Source organism: Gopherus flavomarginatus, chromosome 22, assembly GCF_025201925.1.
Source record: "Gopherus flavomarginatus isolate rGopFla2 chromosome 22, rGopFla2.mat.asm, whole genome shotgun sequence".
In the NCBI taxonomy this organism is placed as follows: domain Eukaryota; kingdom Metazoa; phylum Chordata; order Testudines; family Testudinidae; genus Gopherus; species Gopherus flavomarginatus.
This window is the reverse complement of record NC_066638.1, coordinates 5,322,563-5,348,068: the sequence shown is the minus strand read 5'-3', so window position 1 is coordinate 5,348,068 and position 25,506 is coordinate 5,322,563. Positions and strand designations below refer to the sequence as shown.

The following is a 25,506-nucleotide window of genomic DNA, read 5'->3' as shown; positions in this document are numbered from 1 at the left end:
CAAAAGGGGTTCCGGCTCCTTTCTAAGCAGCTCCCATTGGCAGGAGTCCTTTCTGCTCACTTATTTCTGCTGTAAGTATCTCTCTATTTATTTCTGGCCTGTAGATCATCAGATAAAAGAGCCAGCAGCTATTATAATTACTTTAAAGCTAAACGATGTGAGCTGGAGCAGCAGGGGCCTGAAATAACTGTTAACTAACTAACGCTATTAAATGCATAAATGTCTCTCTCGCAAAGTCATAAAGTGCAGAATATGAATATTAAACATCTAGAGTTGTTAAAAAGCAAAATATTGCATTAAAATAACCTGAAAGGTCCCGCAAGCTGACTTCACGCCTCTGTTTCTACAGTACCTGCTCCTACCCTTATGTAAATCAATAGCCTGACACTTGGTCTCCTCAAGAGGAGCAGGATGGGCCCTAACGGTCCACCACCTTTAACACTGCTGGCAACTCACCACCACCTTTCCCCAGGGCATCACCGTAGGCAAGCGTGGTGAATAAGGCATGGTGAAATTCTGGTTCTTTACCATTCTTCTTTTCCTGCAGAGTGACCACCACTGAATGACACGTCAGGGGAATGGCTCTCCCTCTGCACAGGAGTGATGGTTCCGTGATGTAGATTCACTGACGGGGGCTTTGTGAATCGAACCAAACCAAGGTTTGTTGTTGTTTTGGACACCAATCCCAGTGCTACCAGTCCTTCCCTTTTCACCCATGCTTATTCCCCCACATGATAAAAGGGCATCGTATAGAAGCAGCTAAGCTGTGGCCCAAATCCTACCGATGCAAAGTGGAGGTGGATAATTCCAGCGCCGGACGGTCCCCGGCATGCAGGAAATGTGAGAGTGCCCCTACAAAATATAATACAATAAGATGTTTAGGAGATTTGGGGTTTCTTTGTTTCACAGCAATGCTGAAGCCCAGAAAACAAAAACCTTCCAGATTTGCAAGTGTCTAGTACCTGAAGGGCATAGCCTGGCTCACACTGAAAGGAGACGACATCATTAACCAAGTACCTCTCTCCAATCTTCAGGCCATTCCCAGGCACTGCAGGTTCTGGACAGCTGGACAGGCCGACGGCTGTGAAAAAGAAAGTGTGAAACTGAATGCTCAAAGAGAGAGGGGAATGTGAACTATGGCAAAGGCAGAGAAGGAAGAACCTTGGGTCTCAGTGGGACAAGGAATCATACTTACAAACACACGACAAACAAGGGGGAGAGAGACCACAGGAGCAAACACAGAGAAAGATCCAGTGCAACTGAGCGTGTGTATTGAAATGGGCATAAACCACAGAGGGGAATCTGCATCTTAACTCACTATGTCCCTTTAATGGTCGCTAATGACCTCCCCCATAGAAATCAGACGGGCAAACTCCATTTTGCCATATTCATCTCCCTATGAAATTCCCCCCAAAACAGTGTATCGTGGCATGCCTTGCCCAGTGCAGCTTTGAATGTCTCTAGTGATGGGACTTCCATCACTTCCACTGGGAGACCATCACAGGGTCTAACAGAACTCACCACTGCCCTATTTCTCCCTGTTAGTCACCTAAAATTCACCTTCTTTCATTTTCCCCCACTGGTTCTAGTTCTAATCCCTCCTCTACAGAATCCATTTACCTCTGAGCTGGGAACACCTGCACCTGCCACTACCTCTTCCCAAGGGCCATCAGCAAGAAAGCTGGATCCCTATAACGAAGCCTGTGCTGCATTCCGTGTGACTTTCTTTTGCCACCTAACCTGATCTGTATGCCCAGGCCATGACTCCTGTCTTCCTAACAGCCCTAACCACCTTTCTCCATCCTCCACAAAGAAGCTCCAGCAACTCATTTACACTCCTTGCCTAGGCAGCTCTCTCTGGTATCTTAATAGTTCCCCCCACTCTATTCTCTAGTGCTTTATTCAGTCCAATTTTATTCGTCTTGCATGAGCGGGCTCCCAACACCTCCCCTGGGAGAGTATTCGTCGGATATGAATAAGTAAGATGTAACCTTCTGGTTGACAGGCATAAACGCTACTGATCAGCCCTCACTGACTCAGGGCTAATCAGCAGTGTAATAATTGCTGTATTATACATAAGCAACAATACACCAGTCTTTAAAGTAGCAAAGAGTAGAAAAGCAAAGCACTGAGGCAGCCAAAGCCCTCTTGAGAATGTTAAATTGTGTTTGTATTCATGTTGCTGTACATCATTCTGTATCCAATGCTGCCTGATCTGTAAGAAGAGGAAGCCAATTCCAGTCCTCCCTTGCTTGACCAACTCCATTTTATTTGAGTCACGCTTGTAGTACAAAGATACATTATTTTCATTGTATGTAATTTATCCGTTTGGGGCACAGATGGCACAATCCCATTTCCTCCCTCTCTTTCTGCCTCCTCCCTCTTTCTCTTCGATTATGGAATGAATTTATCATTCGAGACAGGTAACAGTAACAGATGTGGGTCTCTCATGGCATCTACACTGAATATTCCATGAAGATTTTACCCAGTCCCATTTCCTTCCAGGCTACAATTACAATGGGAAGGAGGCCCCCTGCAACCAGGATTAGCAACCCCAAAGGTCATATGTCCGGTGAGGTGCTCTCCTCTTTACGTATCCCCCCGTCTCCCACTTCCGTGGCGCCACATGGAGATAAAACTAAGACAGTAGTTTGCAGTCACCTCATACCCACTGTAGCTCAGCTGCCTGCCAGAACCTCCCTCACTCACCACACTAACAGCTGTCACTAAAAGATAACCTTCAGCATCATTCCAAGGGCTAACATTCTGCTTCGACTCTACAATCTTGAGGCTGAACTAGAAAGCGGGGGAAAAAAGAAATAACCTTGACACGACTTTGATGGCAACTCTCCTTCTGAAACCAGAGTCATGCTTCCCGGCAAGAAAACACACATGACTGTATTTCCTGACCTTCAGGGAGTAGTGAGAGCAGATTTGAATAACTTCTCACACAGAACAGTGGGCGACTGAGTCATCCTCAGTGCTGAAGTCCACTCACTTTCCTCTGGCTTTTGGGCATGTGGAGATAAGGGCTATTTCTCAAGGGATCAGATAGGGAGAGAGGAGGAAGAAATACTACGTATGAGCTCACCTCACGCTGCTTCCTTCCAGTGTTCCTAAGTGTACAAGCTGGAAACTTCCTGTCCCACTCTGGAAACTGCATCCCAAAATGAGGCACCCAGTATATTTCAGCCAATGCCTCAGCTGAGAACCATGATTATCTATCCACCTCAGGGTTTTATCCTGCCGACCGTCACCGTAGTATCTGGGGGCCTTCCATGTAAAACCAATAGGAGTAGCCACATCGTTGCTAGACTTCATGGATTCGCTGGCGTTCTCACTTTTATACCTTGCACTAAGGCACTGCTTTACTAATTAACCCATTAGGAGCAAGGTGCTCTTATCCCCATTTCACAGAAGGGAAAACTTAGGCAGAGGGTGGTGAAATGACTCAAGGTCGCACAACAGAAGAAAATGGGTCAGAACCTAGGAGTTACTGACTCCCTGCCCCATGCTCAAACCACAGCCTTGAATTAGAGTCTTCATAGCAAATGAGCAACCTCTCTTGGGCTACCAAAGCTGTCAAACCCACCCCTTCTAATCATGACTCCAATCTCACCACCAACACCCAAGGATGCACCTGATGGGTCAGGTTTGACTGTTCCTGGCCCGCTGGTCACGGCAGTCCCAAAGGACGCAGGTTCTCTCTACAAGCAAGTCTCTTCAAGTGAAGAAACAAAAGCCCAGTGGGAAGAAAGTCATGGGATATGGGCACATCTGGCGACCTGCTGCCCAGTGGCTAGGAAAAACCACAGCTGACTGGCTGGATTAGCACGTGCCTGCAAGTGGGTTGGTAGGCATGGAGGAGGGGTTGGAAATGCAATGAGGAGACCTGGGATCCCCAACGACTTCTGATGGTCTCCCTCAACAATCAAACAAGTGCTAGGAAGCACCAGGGTGACCCGTCCCTGAGAAGGAGAGGGCAAGACACCCTCCAACACATGTGGGAGACTGATGCATTCCCCAGCAAGTCGCTCATCTGCTGACCCACTCAAGCCTCTTCCCTGTGCCTGTCTGGCAGCATTCACCTGGGGGCGCCCGCAATTTGCATGGGGAGAGAGAGAGGCATCTGGCTACAGATGTGCACACTGCTGGGAACAATGGGCTGGATGGAGAGAGGAGGAAACAAATGAGAAGCAGATCCGCCAGGTGGGCTGGTGGCCCTGCCGATGCCTCACACCACTGCCTCTATGTCAAACCATGCCTGTCCAGCCGCTTTCTTATCGTGCTGGGGAGCATCCTTTGCACCCTCCTTCCCAGACTCTTAGCCGCTCCGTATCAGAGACACTGCCCAGAAAGGATGACAAGCCCTGGGCAGCTGGCTGAGTGGCAGGACTCACTTTCACAGACCGAGACAGCATCCTTTGCAGACAGGCAAGCCGTAAACAAGAGTGACACTGGGCTTCAAGGAGAGAACATGGCAGGGGACAAGATGGAGAGGGCAAATCCATGCATGACCTTGGGGACTAAGGGAAGTGGCAGGAAACGGGGGTGAGGGTGGAGGAGATGGCAGGAAATGCAGGACCCTTCTGCGGTTACTATGGAAGCTTCTGTAGTGCGACATGTCTGTCAGGGACGGAAGAATGGCGAGATGACATGCTGGGAGCTTGGAGGCTGCCCTATTTACCCCTCTCTGGGCAATCGAAGCCGGGCCAGGAAGGGCCTGGCACAGCTTTTGTGCACAACTGTGGCCCAGCCTGGGCCTTCACATCTCCACCCCAAAACTGCGGAGGCCAGGGCCCTCTTGACGGGAGCAGGTGGTACTGAGCTCTCTAGTGTGGCCAGCTGAGTGGGAGCTGCCATCTGGGTTAGATGATGGGAGCCAGGTTGTGGACAGAGCAAAGCTCCAGTGCCAAACAGTCTCCAGGTGAGAGAGAGAGAGTGTGTGAGTATCTGGGCAGGGAACTGCAGTTGAATAATAAGTATTGTTGTTTGTATTACTGTGGAGCCTAAGAGCAACCCTGATGGACCAGGCCCCCTTGTGCTCGGCACCCTACAAACAGATCAGAAAGCCAGGTCCCTGCTCCAAGAACTCTCAACATCAGCAATGGAACACAATACAGAGGTAATTTACTTGTATAAGCTGCCATCTAGGAACCCTTCTGAATGCTCACTCTCAAGCTTAACTCAGAGCAAGGCCACAAGAGAGCAGAGATGATGCCTTACACTCCCATTGGGAACTATAGAGAACAGGGGAAGGTGCCTGGATATGGTTATGGGAGAGCTCTCGCCTCCAGTTCAGTTTCTGGATGCAAGGGGAGAGCTGGAAACATGGATCTGGTTTGGCTCATCTCTAGAACCTGCTTTAAAGGACAGACGGAAGCAATTCCCCCCCTCCCAACTCAGAGATAGCAGCATGCAGGGAAGCTATCCCAGTGAGTGGGAAGGACCTTGGCCCGAGCTGATCTAGTGACCATCAAAGAGGGATGGAAACAATGGCAAAAAATATGATGGGGCCCTAAGCAATGTCTCCTTCTATGCTAACTGCGTCTCTTCAAATTCTTCCCCCTACTACCAGCTAAACAGATTCCCTCGCACCCGGGTTGTGAACATTAGGAGAGAACTCCCTGCTCAAACATCCCTCCCCCCGACACACCGCTCAGCAGGGAGCAACATGGAACGGCTCAAACCTGGAAATGTTGCATGCTCCCATGCAGGGCATTTCTCCTGTATCTGTTTCCGTACAGCGCAGAGGGAGGGCTAAGCGCTCTAGTAGCAGCTAACCAAGGGAAAGCAGCACATGAGCCAATGAGCAGCTGAAAACCCTCCCAATCCTTGCAGAGAGATGAACGCAGTCATGCCTCCTGCCACAAAGCCCACGCTACGAGATCTTCCCTGGGCAGTGAAGCTTACTGTTTGCCGAATAGCTGGCTCTGGCAACGGCAACAGCCTGCTACTTACAGGTAAAGGAGCTCTTCTTCAGCTCAACTAGCCAAGCCATGTGCTTTGAGGGCTGACAGTCCGGGGTTCTATCCATGGTGGTGTCTCTGTATATTGGCTCCTTACCAAATGGCCCCCTATCTGTTGTGTGGCAGGAATCAGTGGGTGAAAAGTTATGGATCAGACCAGTTGATCATGATGATCCCTTCTGACTTACAAATCAAGGAATCTAGATGGGTTGCAAACTCCTGAAGCCTCGGGACGCTGGTTCTGTGCATGGGACTGTGTTTTGCTACAGTTGCTGGGGCCAAGCAGTATAAAAGCCTGAGACTCACTTACATACAAAGGAGCGCGCCTTCAGCTCAAGGCTTGTGGTTCTCAGTGCTGGAGGTCCTGGGTACCAACCCTGGCCATATATATGAAGCCACAGTTCACCGTCCCCCAAACCAAAACACTCCATAGGCAGGGAGCAAATGACTTAAATGAAGATCTGGTAAAGAGAATAAACTTTAAACGCTAAACTCCCTCCCCGCCCACCCTGAGTCAATCTCGTGGTTTTGAGGGATCTGATTCATGGGTTTTGAACATTTGGGGCTGGTAATATTGCTGTCAGGTTCAGTTCAAAGTGGATATTGCTTGTTCCTGATACAGCCTCGCTCCCAACAGCTGCTGTCCTGCACCCTTCTTGGTTCAATGATTATAAATCAGAGAAGAGACACTCCCGGCCCATCTCCACCAGCTCTTGCTGTGGTGAACAGTTCACTGAAGCATCTGCCACTCTAGGTTCCACCTTTGGCTATGCACCAAACAGACGAGCGGTTCCTGACACAGTAACTGAGCTTCCTGGAGCACAGTGTTGGCCAAGACACTGACAAGGAAATACTCTACAGATCACTGCCAATGGCAGGAGAAATAAATAGCCCTGCTACCTACCCGTAACAAGCAAGCGGAAACAGCGAAGCATTATATTGTGCCAAACACCAGGCAACACGGGGCCGGCTCTGCTCCCAGGGCGTGTCAAAGCTCCCACGCCTGCACAAGGGATGTGGCCCCAAAGGAAGATCTCGAACAACTTCAACATGCAGTACACATATTAACCGAACCTCTCAGCAAACTGTCACTCCCATTTTACAGATGGGGAGCTGAAACATGGAGAAATTAAGTGACCAGCCCGTATAACAAGTCACTGACAGGGCTGCAGTTAGAACACAGGACTCCTGGGCCACTGCATTGATCCCTCGGGATCCCAGCCATGGAGCAGGCCAGTGGCTCAGCTACAAGGAGAAGCTGTTCAGACCACAAGCTGTTTGGGAGCAGAGATGGTCCTTTTATTATCTGTGAGTGCAGCAACAAGCACAATGGGGCCCTGACCCCCTGATCTGGGGCCTCCAGGTGCTTCCACAGAGCAAATAAAATCCAGAATCATTTCTGTGCATTACAGTAATGCCCACAGGTCCCCATGAAATCAAGGCCCCGCTGTACGGTGTGCTGCAAACACACACGGTAAGAGGCGTCTCCTGTCCTGAAGAGCTTACACACTAAACAGACAAAAGGTGGGAGGAGACACAGAAAGGGGAAGAGATGTCTGCAAGCTCATAACCTGTACCTCCTGAGTCTGACTCCAGGGTCCTAGCCTCTCCCAAGCTCTCCTGCCATTTTGCTTTAACCATTAGCACACACAGGCTTCTGATGCATAAACAGAAGCAACCTGGAAAGTCTGGTAGAAGCAGACATTTCTTAAGGGCACAGAGTCTCTGCAGAGAGGCACCTGTACAGCACAGGACCTTATGCCGTTTTGTGGACATTTTGCAAATAAGAAACAGTCGAACTCTACCTGCGGCTTTGGGGAGAAGAAAACCCACAATCTGTTGGCTCAAGATCTGAAGGCGAGAGTCATGTTAGTGAGTAGCTGTCAAGACAGGGTGTCCAGCAAGAAACAATTATGTTCACATCGCCTGCAGGAAGATTCCATTAAAGGAGACAAGAGTCCCAGTACATCTCTCATCAGCTCAGTGCTGCTGATACTGATTCAGGCATGAGTCAGAGAGTCAGAATGTCTCTGAATATTAACCTCCATGCATGCAGGGAGCGGAGAATGCCCTGGATTGGTTGTGGTAGACGTACACTGTAAATGCAAAACCCTGCTTGCTTCCACTGCTGTTACAGATACCTTCAATTTCATAACAGCAATCATTCCACTACTGACAGTCCGTACGTTGCTGGACTCTGTTCCAGCTATCATTCAGATACCTACAGCCACCTCTGCATGGCTGTCTGCTGTAGCTTTACCAAGAGAGCTTCTCTGGAGTGGCCAGATCTGGTCATAGATGAGGAATCAAAGTACAGGCAGCAGGAAGAATGAACCCTTGGCTTCAGGTTCAAAACCTGCCAGTTCTCTTTAATGAAAATCCCTCCCACCCCCACTCCAGTCAGACGCAGCGTCCTGCAGAGATGCACACGATCCAGGTCCCCTTTCATATGGATGGCTCCAGGCTCCCTGTCCAAACCCATGTGATGCTCCCACATCCTCCTAGAGTGGAGGTCCAAGAAGGGGAAGTGACTCTACGTCACGTCTGGTTGATGGGTTACCTCCAGATCCCTAGTGGTCAGACCCTTTAATGGCAATTGGGGATGCACCAACATGTGAATCTTTCCAATAAAAGACTGGGAGACAGCAATGGAACAGTCCTCGATTGCCTGGGGCAGCAGCTGCTTTGGCGGGAAGGTCTTCCTCAGGGTTTTCTATTCAGTTCATGCTAATAAGCCTCCCAGGCCTGATGTCTGAGGCTGTGAAAGTCATTAATAAGCATGCCCCTGCCATATTCACCTGCACCATCGCTGCACTGCCAGCATCTAACTTGTTGCTTCACAAAGTTCATTGGGATGGGAGGTGGGTTAAGACAGACACTGTCGCAAGCCCACGTTCATTTCTATTCTTTCATTCCACGTAGGGCCAGGTGCTATTACAAAGCGGTGCCCACGGCAATGATCTCTGCATCCCGGCACAGGGAGGAAGTCTGGGTTGGAGGACAGCCGTGCACGTACGCTTGCCACACACATTCATGCACTGGGGGACTGACATGGCACAGCAACGGAGTACAGCGTGTGTAAGTGCAAGGTATAAAGTGCCAAGGAAGTGCAGGGGACCCTGATCTATTAACCTGCAGGCTGCCAACGTACTCCTGCCTTGTAACAGGGGCGAGGCTACACAGGGGATGTCACAGCTAAGTGCATCAGCCGCAGCACGAGGATCACATGTATGAAAATACCTCCTTGGCCACGTCCATTCTATGCCCACATGAATACCTCTCTCTTTTACACCCTGTGCACTTGACCGCAAGAGAGTAGGCCTGGATGGTGTTTGAGCACCGGGTCAAAACCTAGCATTTAACCTCCCCCACCTTATGTAGCCTCCATTTGCACTGAATGGTCACCGCCTTACACCTCATACTAGGACCTGTAGGATCAAAGCTAGAGGGTGTGCTGTTACAGGAACCCATCTGGGAGCTGCGCTTACTTTTGTATTCCAAGTGAAATCCTGCGGCGGACACGCTGATATCCGAGTAGAAATGCAGATAGAGCTGGTTCGAAGTGCTGTTCAGCAAAGCAGGCACCGTTGTACCTGGGAAAAGAGGAGGGATGTATGGTACTGTAAAGTGTTTTTTTCTCCTCCCCTTTACATTCCAAGACTTGCTGCATAAATCTGAGAAGAATCTGAGAACAGAAAGTCCTTTAATTTAACAGCCCACTCAGTTTGAGCAGGTTCTCATGAGTCCAGCAGAGGAATAGCCAAGAACGGTCGGAAAAGATGTTTCCAAAGCCTAGAGACACATTTCATCACCTAAAGTCTTAACAGCCAGAGAGCAGCCGGACGGGGGGATTGAGAGATTGACTTGGTGATGAGGAGGAATGGGAGCGGAGTTTGAGTCGCTAGGGTAGCCAGGAGTGCATTACGCCGTCCCCAGTCTGTTAGCTATTACATTAGCAGGTGCAAGTGTTTCTGTCTGATACGTGTGACTAAGGGCAGTCCTGGATGCAGGGACCGCTACTCTTTATGAATCTGACCCAGAACCTTTCATCCGAGGATCTCAAAGCATTGAAAAATGTTAATCAATTAAATCTCACAATGCTGTGAATAACCGATGGCAAGTTTTTTGCCAGAAACACTGCACCCAGGTGTTGATTCTGCAGGGAAAGGGTTAAAAGGGTTCTGGTGACTCAGTGATGCAGGTGACTTGTTAACCCATTTGGATGTAAGGTAATCTCATTCTCTGGGATGAGAGGATCTAGGGTGATGGCTGAGTGATACTGAGGGAGAAACCATATTGGCAACCAAGTCTAGAGAGAAAGCTTGAGTTAGTTTTGATGTTCTCTTTTTCCTGTTTTCATTGTTAACAAAGGCGGTGGCAATCTTGGACTTTGCACTGTACAAGCACTGGGTTGGTAGAGCAGTTTAGGGAAAGTGCCATAGAATTACACCCATTTTACAGATGAGTAAAAATGAGAGACAGAGGCCTTATCTAAAGCACAACATTTTGCACCCGGCAATGGCGCAGCTTAGTAATGCTAGCAATGGTGAGAGTGCTAGTGCAGACAGGATTTACAGCAGGTTTTCACAAGCAGGGTGGTACAAACACTATGCCCTACACTAGTGTTTACACTGTTGCTACTGCACCACTGGAACATTGCTGGAAAATGGGTACAACACTCTCTAGTGTGGACACATTCAGCAATACTAACTGACCTTTTCCAGGTCACCAAGTGACAGGTCAGTCCCATTGCTGGAGCATAATAGGCAAGAGTCCAGACTCCCAGGTTCTACTTACTAGACCGCTTTCCTCCATTTTCCCTAAGAGGACATGGTACTGTTGTTACCAAACTAACAACACTACAAAGGTGACCAGCCAGTGCCATGTTTAAGGTTCTCTGTTGGCATCTTCTGAAGCCAACCATAGCCCAAGGCCTCAGTTCAGCAAAGCACACTGTCCCATTTAAGGACATGCTTAAATCCGTCCCTAGCCTGCAAAGCACTTAAACATGTGCTTATCTTCAAGCATGTGTTGCAGTCCAGCTGAAGTCAATGGAAATTAAATTTGTGCTTAAGTGCTTTGCTGAATACTGCAAACAGGACTTTAAATAGCCACCTACCAGAGAAACTTCCCAGCATGGTGACCGTATTATCCCCTCCATCAAACACTTCCAGGGAATCCCAGTTTTGCTCAGTGACAAAACTGATCACTTGAATCTGAAAGATTAAACAAAGAAAAGAATATCATTCACTCAGTATCTATGTTGTTAATAGGCAAAAGTAATACCAACCACAGAGCCATTAATAAAGACAACAATGTGTCCCGTGGTTTGATCTCACTAGGAACGGTCACTCTGCCCGTGATGACGCATTACTAAAGTTAACAGAACTACAGTCTCAGAATGTCACTGGTTGGGCAGAGTGAAATGATTACAGCAAAACTGGAAAGCATCAGTCCATATACTGGGCCTGATCATCAGGTGGTGCAACCTGGCACAGCTCCTTTGACTTCAGAAGCTGATTTGCACCAGCTGAGGATCTGGTCTTTTGCTTCAGTTTGGCAAAATTCCTTCAGAGTTCAGTATGTTTTCACCCTAAAATGTGATGTTTTCAGAAGGAAGATGCTCCCATGTACAGTAATGCCAATGTCCCGTGATCAGAAATCACAAGAAAGGCTTGAAAACTCATAATACGATGATGATTATTTTTAATGGTGAGTTCATATTGTTCTTCAGTTTCTGAGCCTTTTGGGTGCACTCTAGCCTTGTTTACAAACTTTTCCCTACAACTAAAAGTGCTGGAAATTTACTTTAAAAATGAAAACTGAGATTCTTATGTAATCACATGACTCCAGAAGCAGGGGCTTCAAAAATCACTAAATAAATAAAATTTCTATAGCTGCTGATATGGCATTTGCATTCTGAAATAGCTCCTATTCTTCAGCAAGAACACCTCCAGTGATTATCAGCAGACTTTTTTTTCTCTTGATGCCTTTTCAGACAGGTTCTAATAGTATTTCTAAGGACAAGAAAGACAAAGTGCTGGAGAAACAAGTTGCTCTGTGCTTCTAGGTTGGCATTTTCAAGGCAGCCTAAGAGAGTTAGGGGCACACCTCCCACTGAAAGTCAAAGGCAGTGGGGCACTCTTAGCATTCTTAGACAGTCCCCGGCACCTAAACCCATATTTAGGCTCCTATACAAGAGGTCTGGATTTGCAGAAGTACTGAGTTGTGTGCCCACAATTGCCATTCAAATCTATGGGGGCTGTGGTTGCTATAAGCCCCTGACAAAAAATCAGATCATTTACCTAGGTGCCTAACTTGATGGAATTTTGTACCCACATTTGGGCATTTTGGTTGGCTGGATAGAATCTCTCTCATTTCCAGGGCTCTTGCATATACGTATTGCTGCTATTCGCTTGGATGATGTAAATACTTCTTACCAATCCCAATGCTTATGATCAGCAGAAGTCCCGTTAAATTCAATGGAATTACTCTTTTAAGCACTGAGCTCAGCTGGAGGCAATTTGCAAGACTAAACACTTACAGGTACTTTTAGACACGAAAAATCCTGATTTATATATAATCATACCCACTCCCAGACACCTCCCCACCCGCCTATCTGGAAATCCTACAAAAATATCCCCATTTTCTCTAAAATGCCTACATGCTGCATTTACAAATCCAGTTCCAATACCTGACTTCCTTTTGCCTGCTAATGCAAAGTTAAAATAAAAAAAAATCAAAGCATTATTTCTGGCATTTTAACCTGTTTTCCTGCTTGATTTACTCTGAATGATAAAATAACTCTGCTGCCTTATTTTTTTTAAACAAACCAAGTCTATCTAGCTGGAATACTAATGACCCCTGTGGAGCCATTACCTATCACACTGACAGAGTCAATACCTGTCAGCCTGCATAATTGCACCCCAATTATTACTTACATTTTTACAAAGGAAAGTGGGTTTCATTTGCTATCTTAAAATTCCTTTATTTATGTTTATCAAGACAAACACTTTAAAGGTTCTAATTCTAGACTGATGTAGATTCATGAGGGATCTGCATCTGTTTTCTGCCATGTACAGAAATTAATTCACAGGAAGGTTTGTTCCCAGAATGAATAATTCATGGCAGAAGTGCGAGCTGGTGCATTGATTGCATAAAACCCCCCTGCCGCTGACTCGTTGCTGCTAAGAGAGCTTTTGTTTCGCCTCCTCCTCTGATTTACAGTTGTTTAACCTTTAATTGTTGTACAGAACGGGGGTAAACTGATACTTAAATTAGTATCTAATAACTCTGAACATTTCACACACAAAAGGAGGTAATTGGGGGGATGGGGCACATAAGGTGCTCAGGGCTAAGTGGCTCTGGTTACAATGTGGTCCACCTCAGTGCAGAGAGTGCCTTGGGGTGCATAAGCATAACTAGATGCTGGCTTTGCTTCTATGTGGGTCAAACACAGAGTGATCGCTCTTGTTCTGCCTTTAGTGCATCACTTTTCTTGACGGCTCCCGGAGGCAGACTTCATGGTGATACGTTCCACCTGTCAAAGCCCAATGGCTCCAGCAAACTTTTCTTCAGCTGAGAAACTTCCAACAGAGAAAAAGAATCAGAAATCAACATCAGCCTCCTCGGCAGAAGGTGTCACGTCATCTGGATTCACATTTCTGCCCCTTGGTCTACGTGCGTCTTCAGGGGTAAAGCTGAAGGGGCTGTGGATCTATTCATCATCCATATCCCCACTCATGCCATTAGTGCAATGCACTGTGGCCCCCTGTGAAGAGTGGCATGGGTAGAAGTGCTGCTTCAGGCTAACAGAGTTATTTCTTTAGCGGAAAGTGGCAGAGGCCTGTGCTGAAGGACCAAGGGCCAGTCCCTTGCTGATGACTCATCACTAGGGCCTCACCAAATTCAAGGCCATGAAAATGCGTCACGGACCGTGAAATTTGGTCTCCCCCCATGAAATCTGGTCTTTTGTGCGCTTTTACCCTATATTATAGAGATTCCATGGGGGAGGCCAGGGAGGTCCTGGTATTGCCACCATTACTTCTGTGCTGACTTCAGAGCTGGGCAGCCGGAAGGCAACAGCTATTGGCCAGGCACCCAGCTCTGAAGGCAGCGCCACCGTCAGAAGCAGCGCAAAAGTAAGGGTAGCAGTACTGCAACCCCCCTACAATAACCTTGCGACCCTCCCACAACTCCTTTTTGGTCAGGACCCCTGCAATTACAACACTGTGAAATTTCAAATTTAAATAGCTGAAATCATGAAATTTATGATTTTAAAAATCCTATGACCGTGAAATTGACCAAAATGGACCGTGAATTGGGTAGGGCCCTACGCATCACCATGGTATTGGATGCTGAACTGCGCTGGTAAAGCTTTTGGAAATGATTGACTTGATGCTCACTTAGAGGCAAGATGATTTTTGTTTCTCATGTGCATAAACCCAAACTTATTTTTTTTCCTCTTTGCAGGTCACCTTTAGGGCTTGTCTACACAGGGACACTCAGGATAATTAATCCAAATTAAGGAAAGTGGTGAATTTAAAGTGGATTAGTTAAAGGGGGAGGGATAGCTCAGTGGTTTCAGCATTGGCCTGCTAAACCCAGTGTTTTGAGTTTAATCCTTGAGGGGGCCACTTGGGGATCTTGGGCAAAAATCTGTACTTGGTCCTGCTAGTGAAGGCAGGGGGCTGGACTCAATGACCTTTCATGGCCTCTTCCAGTTCTATGAGATAGGTACATCTCCATATATTTATAATTAAACTCCAGTGTGGACATTTTGTATTCAGAATTAAATTGGCTTTGTTCAATTTAGATTATCTTAATTCACTCTGGAAGTAAAGTAAACTGAATTAAGGCCACTTTAATTTTGAATAAGAGTGTCCACATGGGTTCAGAATCCTGTGGCACCTTATAGACAGACATTTTGGAGCATGAGCTTTCGTGAGTGAATACCCACTTTGTCAGATGCATGTAGTGGAAATTTCCAGGGGCAGGTATATATATGCAAGCAAGCTAGAGATAACCAGGTTAGTTCAATCAGGGAGGATGGGGCACAGAACCAGTTTCTCCTCCCTTGGTTTTCACACCTCAACTGCTAGAACAGGGCCTCATCCTCCCTGATTGAACTAACCTCATTATCTCTGGCTTGCTTGCATATATATACCTGCCCCTGGAAATTTCCACTACATGCATCTGATGAAGTGGGTATTCACCCACGAAAGCTCATGCTCCAAAACATCTGTTAGTCTATATGGTGCCACAGGATTCTTTGCTGCTTTTACAGATCCAGACTAACACGGCTACCCCTCTGATACTTGACATATGGGTTTAGTGAGGTTTAACTAATCCACTTTAATTTTCCTTAGTGCCCCCCTGTAGATAAACCGTTAGTGGAAAAAAGGGCTTTTGGATTATTTCCTGATTTTCCTCATATTACTTTTTCTAGTTTTACCCATTATGGCTTGTGGGAGAGTTTATTAGATGCATCATAATGATGGGGAGACGAAATCACCAGGAGAGCACTTATGAATGAAAGACATGTTTTTTCTTACCAGCCTATATTATTATTCACTTCCTTCCATACCCAGTGTAGGAATGTAAAAACAATGATTGCCTACATGTGCTGAGAACATTCCCACTGACGCTTTGCATTAAAAGTGGTGGAATCTATTGATATCACTTAAAAAAAATCAGTGAATTAATTATCACCTCTTGAGAATGAGAGTCCCAAACATTTTGCAAAATGTATCGACTGTTTACATGTTTAAATGGAGCATCCTGCAATTTGATTGTATTAATGGCTAACATTTCAGATGAGTGGGAAGGAATCTGTGATGCATTTTGCACCTTTGCAAAACATTCTGTTAATTGGGCTTAAAATACAAAACAAGAGCAGGAATTTGCCAGTCTGGGAGCAGTGACAGCCTCTTTAGAAGCCACAGAGCACTTATCCCCTCCATTCCACCTGTTAACAAACTGTCACGGATGTGACAGGCCGTGGTCAGGCAAGATACTAATCTCAGTGACATGACTGTAAATCTGAAGTAACTCCACTGAAGTCTATGGAATCATTTCAGATTTACACTGGTGTCCTAGAGATCAGAATGCAGCCTGGTCGCTTCGTGTCAGACGCAGATTTGCAGCACATAGGGATAGGGTAATAAAAGTAAGACATATATTTACTGTGTGTGCCAACAGCTATGATTGTTGCAGAGAGAGGGGAAAAAACTCTATTAACCTAATGCCTGATAAAAAAATATAGGAGCATTTAATAAACAAAACCCCTGCTGATAAAATGGTATAAAGAAGAAGAAAGAAGCCCAGCAATTATCAGACTTGTGCAATGAATGAACCCTATTAAATGAATCCATCTTATCTGCATCAATTGATGCCAGCATAACACGTAGCTACATACCGTCCTGTGAGGATGGGAACTTTATCTGAAGGACTGGTCTCTGTGATGTGTTTTGAATGAATTTAATTCTCAGCCTCCTCAGGTTTGTGACAGGGTTTCTGTGGAGGACTGATAAGTGCCAGAGAAACCAAAACACAGGGCTTCACTACATGGAGAAACTGACTATTAGAACTACAGTGGTAGAATTATACTGCTATAGCTATGCTGGTACAGACCCTGTGCGGATAATCTAAACCAGACTAAAAATGATTTATTTTGATATAGTTTATATGACTTAAACCTGCATCATTACATACCATGTGGCTGCTCCAGGCAACATAAGCTATATCAACAAAGACTCACTTTTATTCCAGAACAGAGCATCTACACAGAGAGTTATACTAGCATAGCTATAGCGGTTTAATTATTCCTCTGTAGTTCTGCCGGCCAGCTTCCCCATGTAGTAATCCTCCCACTGAAATCTCAACCACCTTGCCAGCCTCAGTGAAAATGAATGTCTGATTCCAGAAAAGAATTACGCATTCCACTGATCTCCTACCTCTGAGTAGCAGCGACTTAATGGTACTTGACCTCTACAAGTGCACTAGATACAGTATGTTCCTTCTCTCAACATCACACTGCAGTGACAGCTGTTTAATACGGTACCTGTATTCCTGCTCCTTCAGGGACGGTTATCTTCCACACGCAATTGAGGCTATTCAGGTAGGGCTCAGGGAAGCCAGGGGAAAGGATGGTGCCTTTACGCTCGGTCAAGTTTCCACCACAAGGCACTGAAAAAAAAGCAAAAGCAAATGAGAACTTGAATGTGGAAGAGCTCAGCTTTAATACCAACACTTCACTGGGTATGGGCAGAAAAGTACCTGAGACTGGTTGATTACTTAAGAAAGTGATTTGTGAATAAAACCATCTGCGTTGCACCTCTGTTCCTGACAGCACAGCACCCAGCACAATGGGAACCTGATTTTGGCCCCAAATCGGGGGTTGGCAGGGATGGGGAAGGAGTACACCACATTTCAGCAATCCAGATCAGTGTGGAAACCATGATCTTTTGGTGTAAGTTAGAGCAGCCTACAGGCTGGTCTAATTTACAGCCTGGCCTGGTTCAGCCACCAGCATTGTGAAGGGTGGTAAGAAAGGTGGCATAATGCCATTTATCCCCTCCCATTTAGGCCAGCGTTGCTGGGCACTACCCTGGCACATCTGGCAAGCAGGAGCAAAGTCCTTAGTAGAGAATGATACCCTCTCAAAGATCATTGTAATCATCCCATAGAATTCAATATTCCGTTAAAAAAACCCTAGAAAAAGGGGATGGTTTTCCATGAGTTTCTATAGGGCTTTCCCACAAGGAATACAAAGAGCTAGGCATGCAGAGAAGCTTGCTTTCCCTTTAATCCCCCACAGAACCAGGTTTACAAACCAAGACAGGTAGGCACGGAGACATTCCACTGAGCTAATGCTCCCGGCATAGTCAGGCATTCAATACTCCGGGAGCCCTGGAGAGCATATCCGGCACTGCACTCGAATCGGACAATGGCCCCGACAGCGAAATCACTGCCAATCCTCCTCCCGTAGCGGGGCTCCGGCACGGAGCTGCATTGTGTAGCACTGGTGCGAGGAACCGCTTTGAACACAGAGGGAGAAACTGTTAGTGTGATATTAGCAGACCAGAAGCTAGAAGATGCCAAGGCCCTGGGGCTCTCTGAACACAGACTAATGCTTAGCTGGAAAAGTTTGGTTCGCCTGTGGATTAGTACAGTTAAAATAGATATTAGTGTTATAAGAATGTGTTTAGACTTTATGGCATGCTTGTAGGATACTGCTTGTATTAGTCCTACTTATAATATCTGTATCCCATGCTATAAGGTAATTCTCAAGTGTTCGCTCTATAACTAAAATGTTTGTTCTGAAACTATGTAATTCACCAAACAGGAGGTGGGGGAAAGCTTCACCTAATGCAAAATGTTGGATTTCTACAGAAGGTGTTATCACCTGGCCATTAGGAAGGACTACTGAATCCAAATGGGCCACTGTGGAACAGAAACTTTGTCAATTTCTCCCCCACCCCACCCATGAAGAGGTTAGGTGCAGAAGTGCTCATCTCATCAGCTTGGACTCCCGGACCAGAAGGAATTAGGATGTTTTTATGATGTTTGGACTCTGACGGACAAAGATTTCTAAACATAAGCAAGAGATCCCCAGGATTAACCTGGGTTAGCCCTAATGGACATATAGAACTGGCATATTTCAGCAGCTCTTTCACCATCTGAAACCTAAGACAGCAACTCATTTGCGTGTGCACATTTATCTGTTTTAACCTCTTAAATAACTCATTTCTTTTTCCTACTTAATAAATCTTTAGTTAGTTACAGGATTGGCTATAAGCGTTGTCTTTGATGTGAGATCAAAGGTGCAAATTGACCTGGGGTAAATGACTGCTCCTTTGGGACTGGGAGTAACCCCAATATTTTCTCTCTTTGGGTAAAATGACCATCTGTCACAGAGTCAAGCTTGCCTGGGTGGCAAGATAGATCGGAATGCCCAAGAGGACTGTTCATGACTCCATGTTAAGGCTGTACAGGACCTGAGGAATTTACCACTTGTTACTTGGTTGGTGAAATTGAATTACAGAACTCACAACCAGTCTGGGGCTTCTGTCCTACCTCTTAACGGTCTGCCCGAGGGGTATTCTTGCTTGTGAGCCATTCCAGACAGCATGACAGTTAGATCAAGACAGGGTTGCAAAACAAGAATGTATGTTAAGCTGAACATCAGGCAAAGATTTTGCCCCAGGATTATAGGTTCTGACTTTAAAGGGTACATACTGAGTATGCACAGTTAGGCTGTAGGCTGTTTAGGGCAGAGGCTGTCTTTTTGGCTACGTCTTCACTGCACAGGTAACCCAAGTGCTTGGCACTCAGATCTGAGCATCTGGATGGATTAGTCTAGCCTGAGTGGAAGTATCCCCACTGCAAAGCCCTACTGTGCTCTGATGGTTTCTGCATTCACTCACCTGTGTGTCTGCAGGCAAATCTAATGGCTCTTTGTGCTGACATGCTTGGGAGACCCAGGTTCACTTCTCTGTGCTGCCACAGACTTCCTGTGTGACCTTGGGAGAGTCCCTTAGTTTCTCAGTGCTTCAGTACCCCATCTGTGAAATGGGGATCACAGCACTGCCCGGGCTCACAGGAGTGTTGTGAGAATAAAATATAGGAATGGTTGTGAAGTGCTTTGAGATCTACTGATGAAAAGTGCTATATAAAAGAGCTTGGTATTATCATTATTATTAGAGACACACAGAAAGAATCATTCAGTTCACACAAATCACGAGTCCTTGCACACAATCATTCTTTGATTATCACTTAACATGTTCGCAGTGATGTATGGACACCACCAACTAAAGATTTGGACTTTTTTTAAAAATGAATTTAAAGTAGTTCCTGGTACAACACTGGCTCCTGGGTCCCCCTGAAAAATTTTGGGGGGTTTGCAATCACCTTTTCCTATTAATTCAAGGTGGTTTTTCTCTCCTGTGTGAAAGACCCATACAAACAACAGAGGAAACGGGCTATAGAGGGTGCAACTGATGATGAAAAGTGCCGTCACATCCACATGTGAATACTTTAACCTCTTTGTTGTCACCATCTCAGGTGTTCTTGTGCTGATGTGTTTCCCTTCACAACACCCCTGCAAGGCAGGGCAGTATTGTTACTTCTGTTTTACAAATGGGAAAACCAAGGCACAAGGAGGTTATAGGCTGAGTTTTTCAAAGCGCTCAAGCGAACAGGGCACCTAACTTGATTAGGCTCCCTGGCAAATTCCGCCCTAAGTGACCTGTTCATAGCCACACTGAGCTAGCAGTGGAGCTGGGATTGGAACCGAGAGGAAACTGACTTGGTTCTTTCAGGCTACTAGGAGTCTCCTTATTGTAATGGATTGTAACAAGGGAATGTGTTATTGTAACATTTTAAAACAATACTTGTCAACACGAGCGAGGGAGAAAAAAGACAGTTGGGCCCAGGGACTGCCCTTATTTCTGTAAGTGCCTGAGCTCCTGCCACTTAGCGGATGATGCTCCTGTGAGCTGTATGGTATGGGATACAGCTGAGCTTTGGAGAGAGCGAAGGGGTGAGAGACTGACTCTCAGACCTTTGTGTGAGTGGGCAATTTCTCCCAGTGGGAATAAAGAAGTCAAAACACCGATTATTCCTGAATAGGATATCATTGAATTTTCATCTCTCAGTGGCTCTGAGATTTATTAGCACTTCAGGCGGGAATTGCTGGGAAGAGCGGGAAAAACAAAGATTACAAGCACATTAGTGACGCGCTTTTGTTGATTTTAATTCGGTCCAGAGAGATGAATGTCCATGCACTGTGTGTTTTGTTTTACCCAGGATGCCTTGCACATCCTCCCTCCAACAGATCTCAGACAGGCATCCCCACCTATGCATACACAACCACCAGGAAATGGGGAAGCAAGAACTGACTTTGACGCCCATCCGTATTTTTGAAAAAAAAGGGTCCACTTGCCAGCACGTTCTGCTCTGACGAGAACAGAGATTCCTATGAATCTGAACTGTGGCTCAATAGGGTGAATGGGATGAATCATTTTTGCATTAGACAGACAACCAATCATGTGCTTGGCCTCTCTCCAATCTACCAAAACAATTGCACCTGTGTGCCTGACTCCACTGAACTCCTGCCCTCAAATCCACTGAAACAAGAGCGATCAAAGATGCTCAGGACTTTGCAAGATCAGGTTCAAATCTGAACCACCTATTTGGAAAAAAAAAAGTGCTTGTCAATGTCAATGAGACATTTACTCACCATGGACGTATCTCTGGACCACAACTGCACCTACCTTGGTAGACAAAATGAAATCCTTTGGCAGTTGCTTGACCCTTGGCACTGAACTTAATGAGGATTTGATTGGTGGTGGCTAAGGGCAATGATTCACCTAGACAGGGAGAAAGGGAAACAGACGACAGGCGTACACATATTACAGCATCATCCAAGAAACTGGTTTACTGAGGCCTTTCTGCTAAGACCTTCTCAACATGGGAAACTTCTATGGTATAGGTTTTTCTGAAGCTGACATGGAGGAGTCTTCCTTACACACAGAGCAATTTTTAATTGTACCCAGGGATCAGTGAGAATCTATTTGTAGAAGCACATGACTCTGCACAGCTGGAGGTTGCCTATGGTGGGGGGTTTTTTTTCAGGAAGAAAAAATGCAATTGTGGCTGCAATTTTTAAAAAAAAAATTGATTTCCTTTTTTTAAAGAACCAAACTCAAATTTTGGAGGGAAAAAAAAGGTAGGGTGCGCACCTTACAAAAACACTGTCCTGAGAAGTCTAGTCCCTGGTGACGATTTTCAGAACTGATCGGCAATGAGGACAAGTTCTCAGTGTGTTTTGAAAATCAGGCCCCTCTAAGGTGTCTCAGGCTGGGCTTCCCCAAAATGAAGCACCAAATATCAATGGTCAGTCTTGGCCTAGACGTATATCACCCACTAATGGGGATCTCACACCACACACACGACAAGGAAACAAGTTCCTTAAGTACAGCATTGGGAAGCTAAAGCCAAACAAGGGATGGGTGGGTCCTGAAAATGAAAGGAAGGCAATGTTCAGTTGGAAGATAACATCAGCTATGAGGGGAGAGACACTGCAATCACTTTCTGCAGGGAAATGTGATTTTGTGTTGGCTGAGAACTGAATCGGCCTCCAGCATCACTTCAGGAAACCAGGAAGATGGTCTCAGTTACAGCAGCCATGCTGGAGCTGCCCATGAAGAGCTCAGCAATCTGCAACTGCTCAGAATCTACCATCGTGGTCTGCATGATGGCCTCTTTCTCCCTTGATCTTGCCACCCCCTGTTTTGAAAGGGCTTGTAAGGGGCCGAGCACAGGGCAGCCTATGCCTCATTCACGCAATGCCTGCACAGGAGGAATTCTTCCCTGGCTGGCTAAAGGGCTTTCACAGCCCCTGTTTGCCACCGCACTGGAGTACATAGTGCGTAACAGAGGGAATTAATCCCTCTCTGTTCTTAAATAACCATTTCCCAGCACGCCACATTTGGCACTTCTCCACTGCCAGGGCCAGCTCCAGCTTTTCTGTCGCTCCAAGTGGCAAAAAAAAAAAAAAAAAAAAAAAAGAGACAAGCGGTGGCACTTCGGTGGCAGCTCAACCGCGCCACTTCTTCTGCGGCAGTTCGGCAGCGGGTCCTCCCTCTCTTCGTCTTCGGCGGCAATTCGGCAGCAGCTCAAAGAGGAAGAGTGGGAATGAGGGACCCGCCGCCGAATTTCTGCTGAAGACCTGGATGTGCCGCCTCGATACCGGACGGAGTGCTGCCCCTTTGATTTGGCCACCCCAAGCACCTGCTTGCTAAGCTGGTGCCTGGAGCTGGCCCTGACACTGCAGCTGGAACTGAGCCTCGAGGCCAGGTTCAGGGTCAAGCTGGCATGAGTCTGTGTACCTGAGCTGGAAGAATCACTCCCAGCTGCAGCATAGACATACTCACTGGGCCTTGCCCAACTTACCCCCACCGGCTAGCAGCGCTGCCATATTCTCCCTAGCCTGGGGTCGTTGCTTGTCACTGATCAGTCAGTGCAATGACATTTTGAGAGGCAAGGCCCTATCGATCATTACGGGGCGTTACGTCTCTGCCAGCACTGGTGACTGATCCTTACCTGTGTGAGAGCCGGAGAGCGAGCTGAGGAGCCGGGAGTGTTGGTTGGGTCCATCGTGAACTTCTATGACATCATTGAGCGCTGTCTGGAAGAAGGCAAACTGCCCAAAAACCACTGTGAATGGAGAGAATGGAACCAATAAGGGCAAGAGACAGGGAACACACTGCAATTCAGCTAAAGCCAACCTGCAACGCTGAGATGTTTCAGCTTCAGGTACCTCCAGCCTGTCTTGAGAACCCAGAGACAAGTGCTCGATTGTCAGCCCCTCGGATGGAAATCCCTTATTTATCCATAAAGCAGGTACAACATGAGCAGCAGCAAGCTTCCAAAATGCTGGCTCACCAAGGATTCATAGACCAGAAGGGATCATCTTATGGCGAGTCTAGCCTGGCCAGCTACATAACACAGGATATATAATTTCACCCAGTGATAACGATGGATTATTATTTATTATTTGTATTCTGATAGCACTGAGAAGCCTTGGACCAGAACTCCATGGTGGTAGGCACCATACAAACAAAGAACAAAAAGCTGGTCCCTGCCCCAAAATGCTTAGAGTGACATTTTTTCAAATTAAAAAATTGAGCCCTTAATTGAGAACATAACATAAAAATGGCCACACTGAGTCAGACCAACGGTTCATCTAGCCCAGTATCCTGTCTGCCGACAGTGGCCAATGCCAGGTATTTCAGAAAGAATGAATAGAACAGGCAATTATCAAGTGATCCATCCCCTGTCACCAAACCCCAGGTTCTGGCAAACAGAGGCTAGGGACACCATCCCTGCCCAATTCCAGCCCCAAGCCCATCTGCTCTGGAAGGACACCTCCTGGTGATGAAAAGATACTTGAATTTCCTGTCAGTCCTAGGCACCTCTGCTGAGACTGCCAATGAGGAAGTCATTCTGTGTTCCCCATTTTACTGCTTATTTTGTAAATGCACCCAGATGACCCCCACCTCATCCATGGGAAAAGGATAATGAGATGATCAGGCCATTTTCAAGTTGGTGTGTGCGGATTTGGGTAATTTTTGTAAATTTTTCAAAATACAACAGTATTTTCCTCAAGAACCCAACCCTCTATTCCTCCCCCCCACTCCCCGAGCTGTGTATCTGTAAGTTGCAAACGCCCAGCTACAGATTCACTAACGGTAAGGTCCCTCACTGTGAAATTCATCAACAACCAAGCTGCAACGTTTGTTACTTTCAAATTCAGTTTTACAGCGTGGCTTCCATGCTAGGACACTGCAAGGGGGCTGGGCCAGCCCCCTGACACCTGCAGTCTGGAGAATCAGGAAAGGAAAGGAAACAGGATTCCTGCAGAATTTGCTACTAGCAGTTTCCCCACTCACTTTTAATGAAGCTATTGAAACACGGTGTGTGGGGGAAAAAATCTAACTTTGCAGTCATCATACTGCAGATAGGAAGTCAGGACGCTCATCAAGACATTTTGCTTAGATACTTTACTGATTCAAGCATAAGGATCAGCAAAAGTAGCAACAGTAGCACCTTAACGGGGCTGGATGGCACTGTGGAATGGTAGCAACCTATGGTGTATTTCACAGCTTGATCATGGGTCCAAATCCGCCTCAAGTCAGTAAAGACTGAAGGTCATTGCTGTGTGCGAGCTACTGAGGGGAAGAAATTGGCAGCCCTAATTCAGTCCCAGATAGAACTGGGTGTCCTTATCCAACCTTGCTGTGTCAAGGGCTATGGGGACTGACTCCATTGTAGATCAATATAACACGGCAGCCTACAGAAGCTTGTCTTGTGGAATCAAATTTACAGGGCTTCACTCTACAGAGCTGTCAGTGCAGCAAGTTTCATGAGCCCTAAGTTCACTTTGAAAAAGAGAAAATATGTTAAACAACATTAATACCCATCCATCTAGCTGTCTCAAGGGTTTCCAAGGTACATATCATGCTGGTATCCAGGCACCGTACAAAATTAAGCAACATCAGAGTCTATAACTAAAATGTTGGTGCATGGATTTAATCTGGCTCTGATGCGCATTTAGGCCCTGATTCAGCAAAGTACTTAAGCACGTGAATGCTCCCACACCTATTCAGCCCAGCTTATTTTGCTGAATCAGGGCATAGTGCTGTTGATATCGCAGAATAATCACCAACCCTTCCCCCCGGCCACTAGACAGAGTTCTGCTCTAATCTCAGATTCCAATATTCCATGCAGTAGCTTTAGCAAAATGAAGGTCACGACAAGTCTACAGGAAAAATAACATCTCAAAGGGAGCTTTGCACACGAGAGAGAGCTTTTCTCATCCGACAGTCTAAATATGGTACAAGTAGCTGCACCTCCTCATTGTGCATATTAGAATGGCAGAGAGCCTTATCATTCTTGCTGGGGCAACATATCTATCTCCTGCCTGTGATAGTATTTCACTTGACAGTGGCTGAATTGCAAAGATCAGTTCTAA

At 46.4% G+C, this 25,506-nt stretch overlaps 1 protein-coding gene across 4 annotated transcripts in view; it reads right to left on the bottom strand.

The window, feature by feature from the left end:
* The window catches only part of CSMD2 (CUB and Sushi multiple domains 2), a 560,963-nt gene that overhangs the window by 102,940 nt on the left and 432,517 nt on the right, over positions 1-25,506 (bottom strand). For all 4 annotated transcript variants that reach the window (XR_007770925.1, XM_050932578.1, XM_050932579.1 and 1 more), the window contains 8 exons: positions 23,076-23,189; positions 21,245-21,340; positions 17,804-18,007; positions 17,032-17,156; positions 11,089-11,185; positions 9,458-9,562; positions 963-1,081; positions 783-852 (listed from right to left, as the gene is read on the bottom strand). Coding sequence is in view for 3 of the 4 variants with exons in the window: in XM_050932578.1 (XP_050788535.1) it covers positions 783-852; positions 963-1,081; positions 9,458-9,562; positions 11,089-11,185; positions 17,032-17,156; positions 17,804-18,007; positions 21,245-21,340; positions 23,076-23,189 (930 nt within the window). In the remaining variant the exon portion in view is untranslated. The remainder of the gene's footprint in view (positions 1-782; positions 853-962; positions 1,082-9,457; positions 9,563-11,088; positions 11,186-17,031; positions 17,157-17,803; positions 18,008-21,244; positions 21,341-23,075; positions 23,190-25,506) is intronic.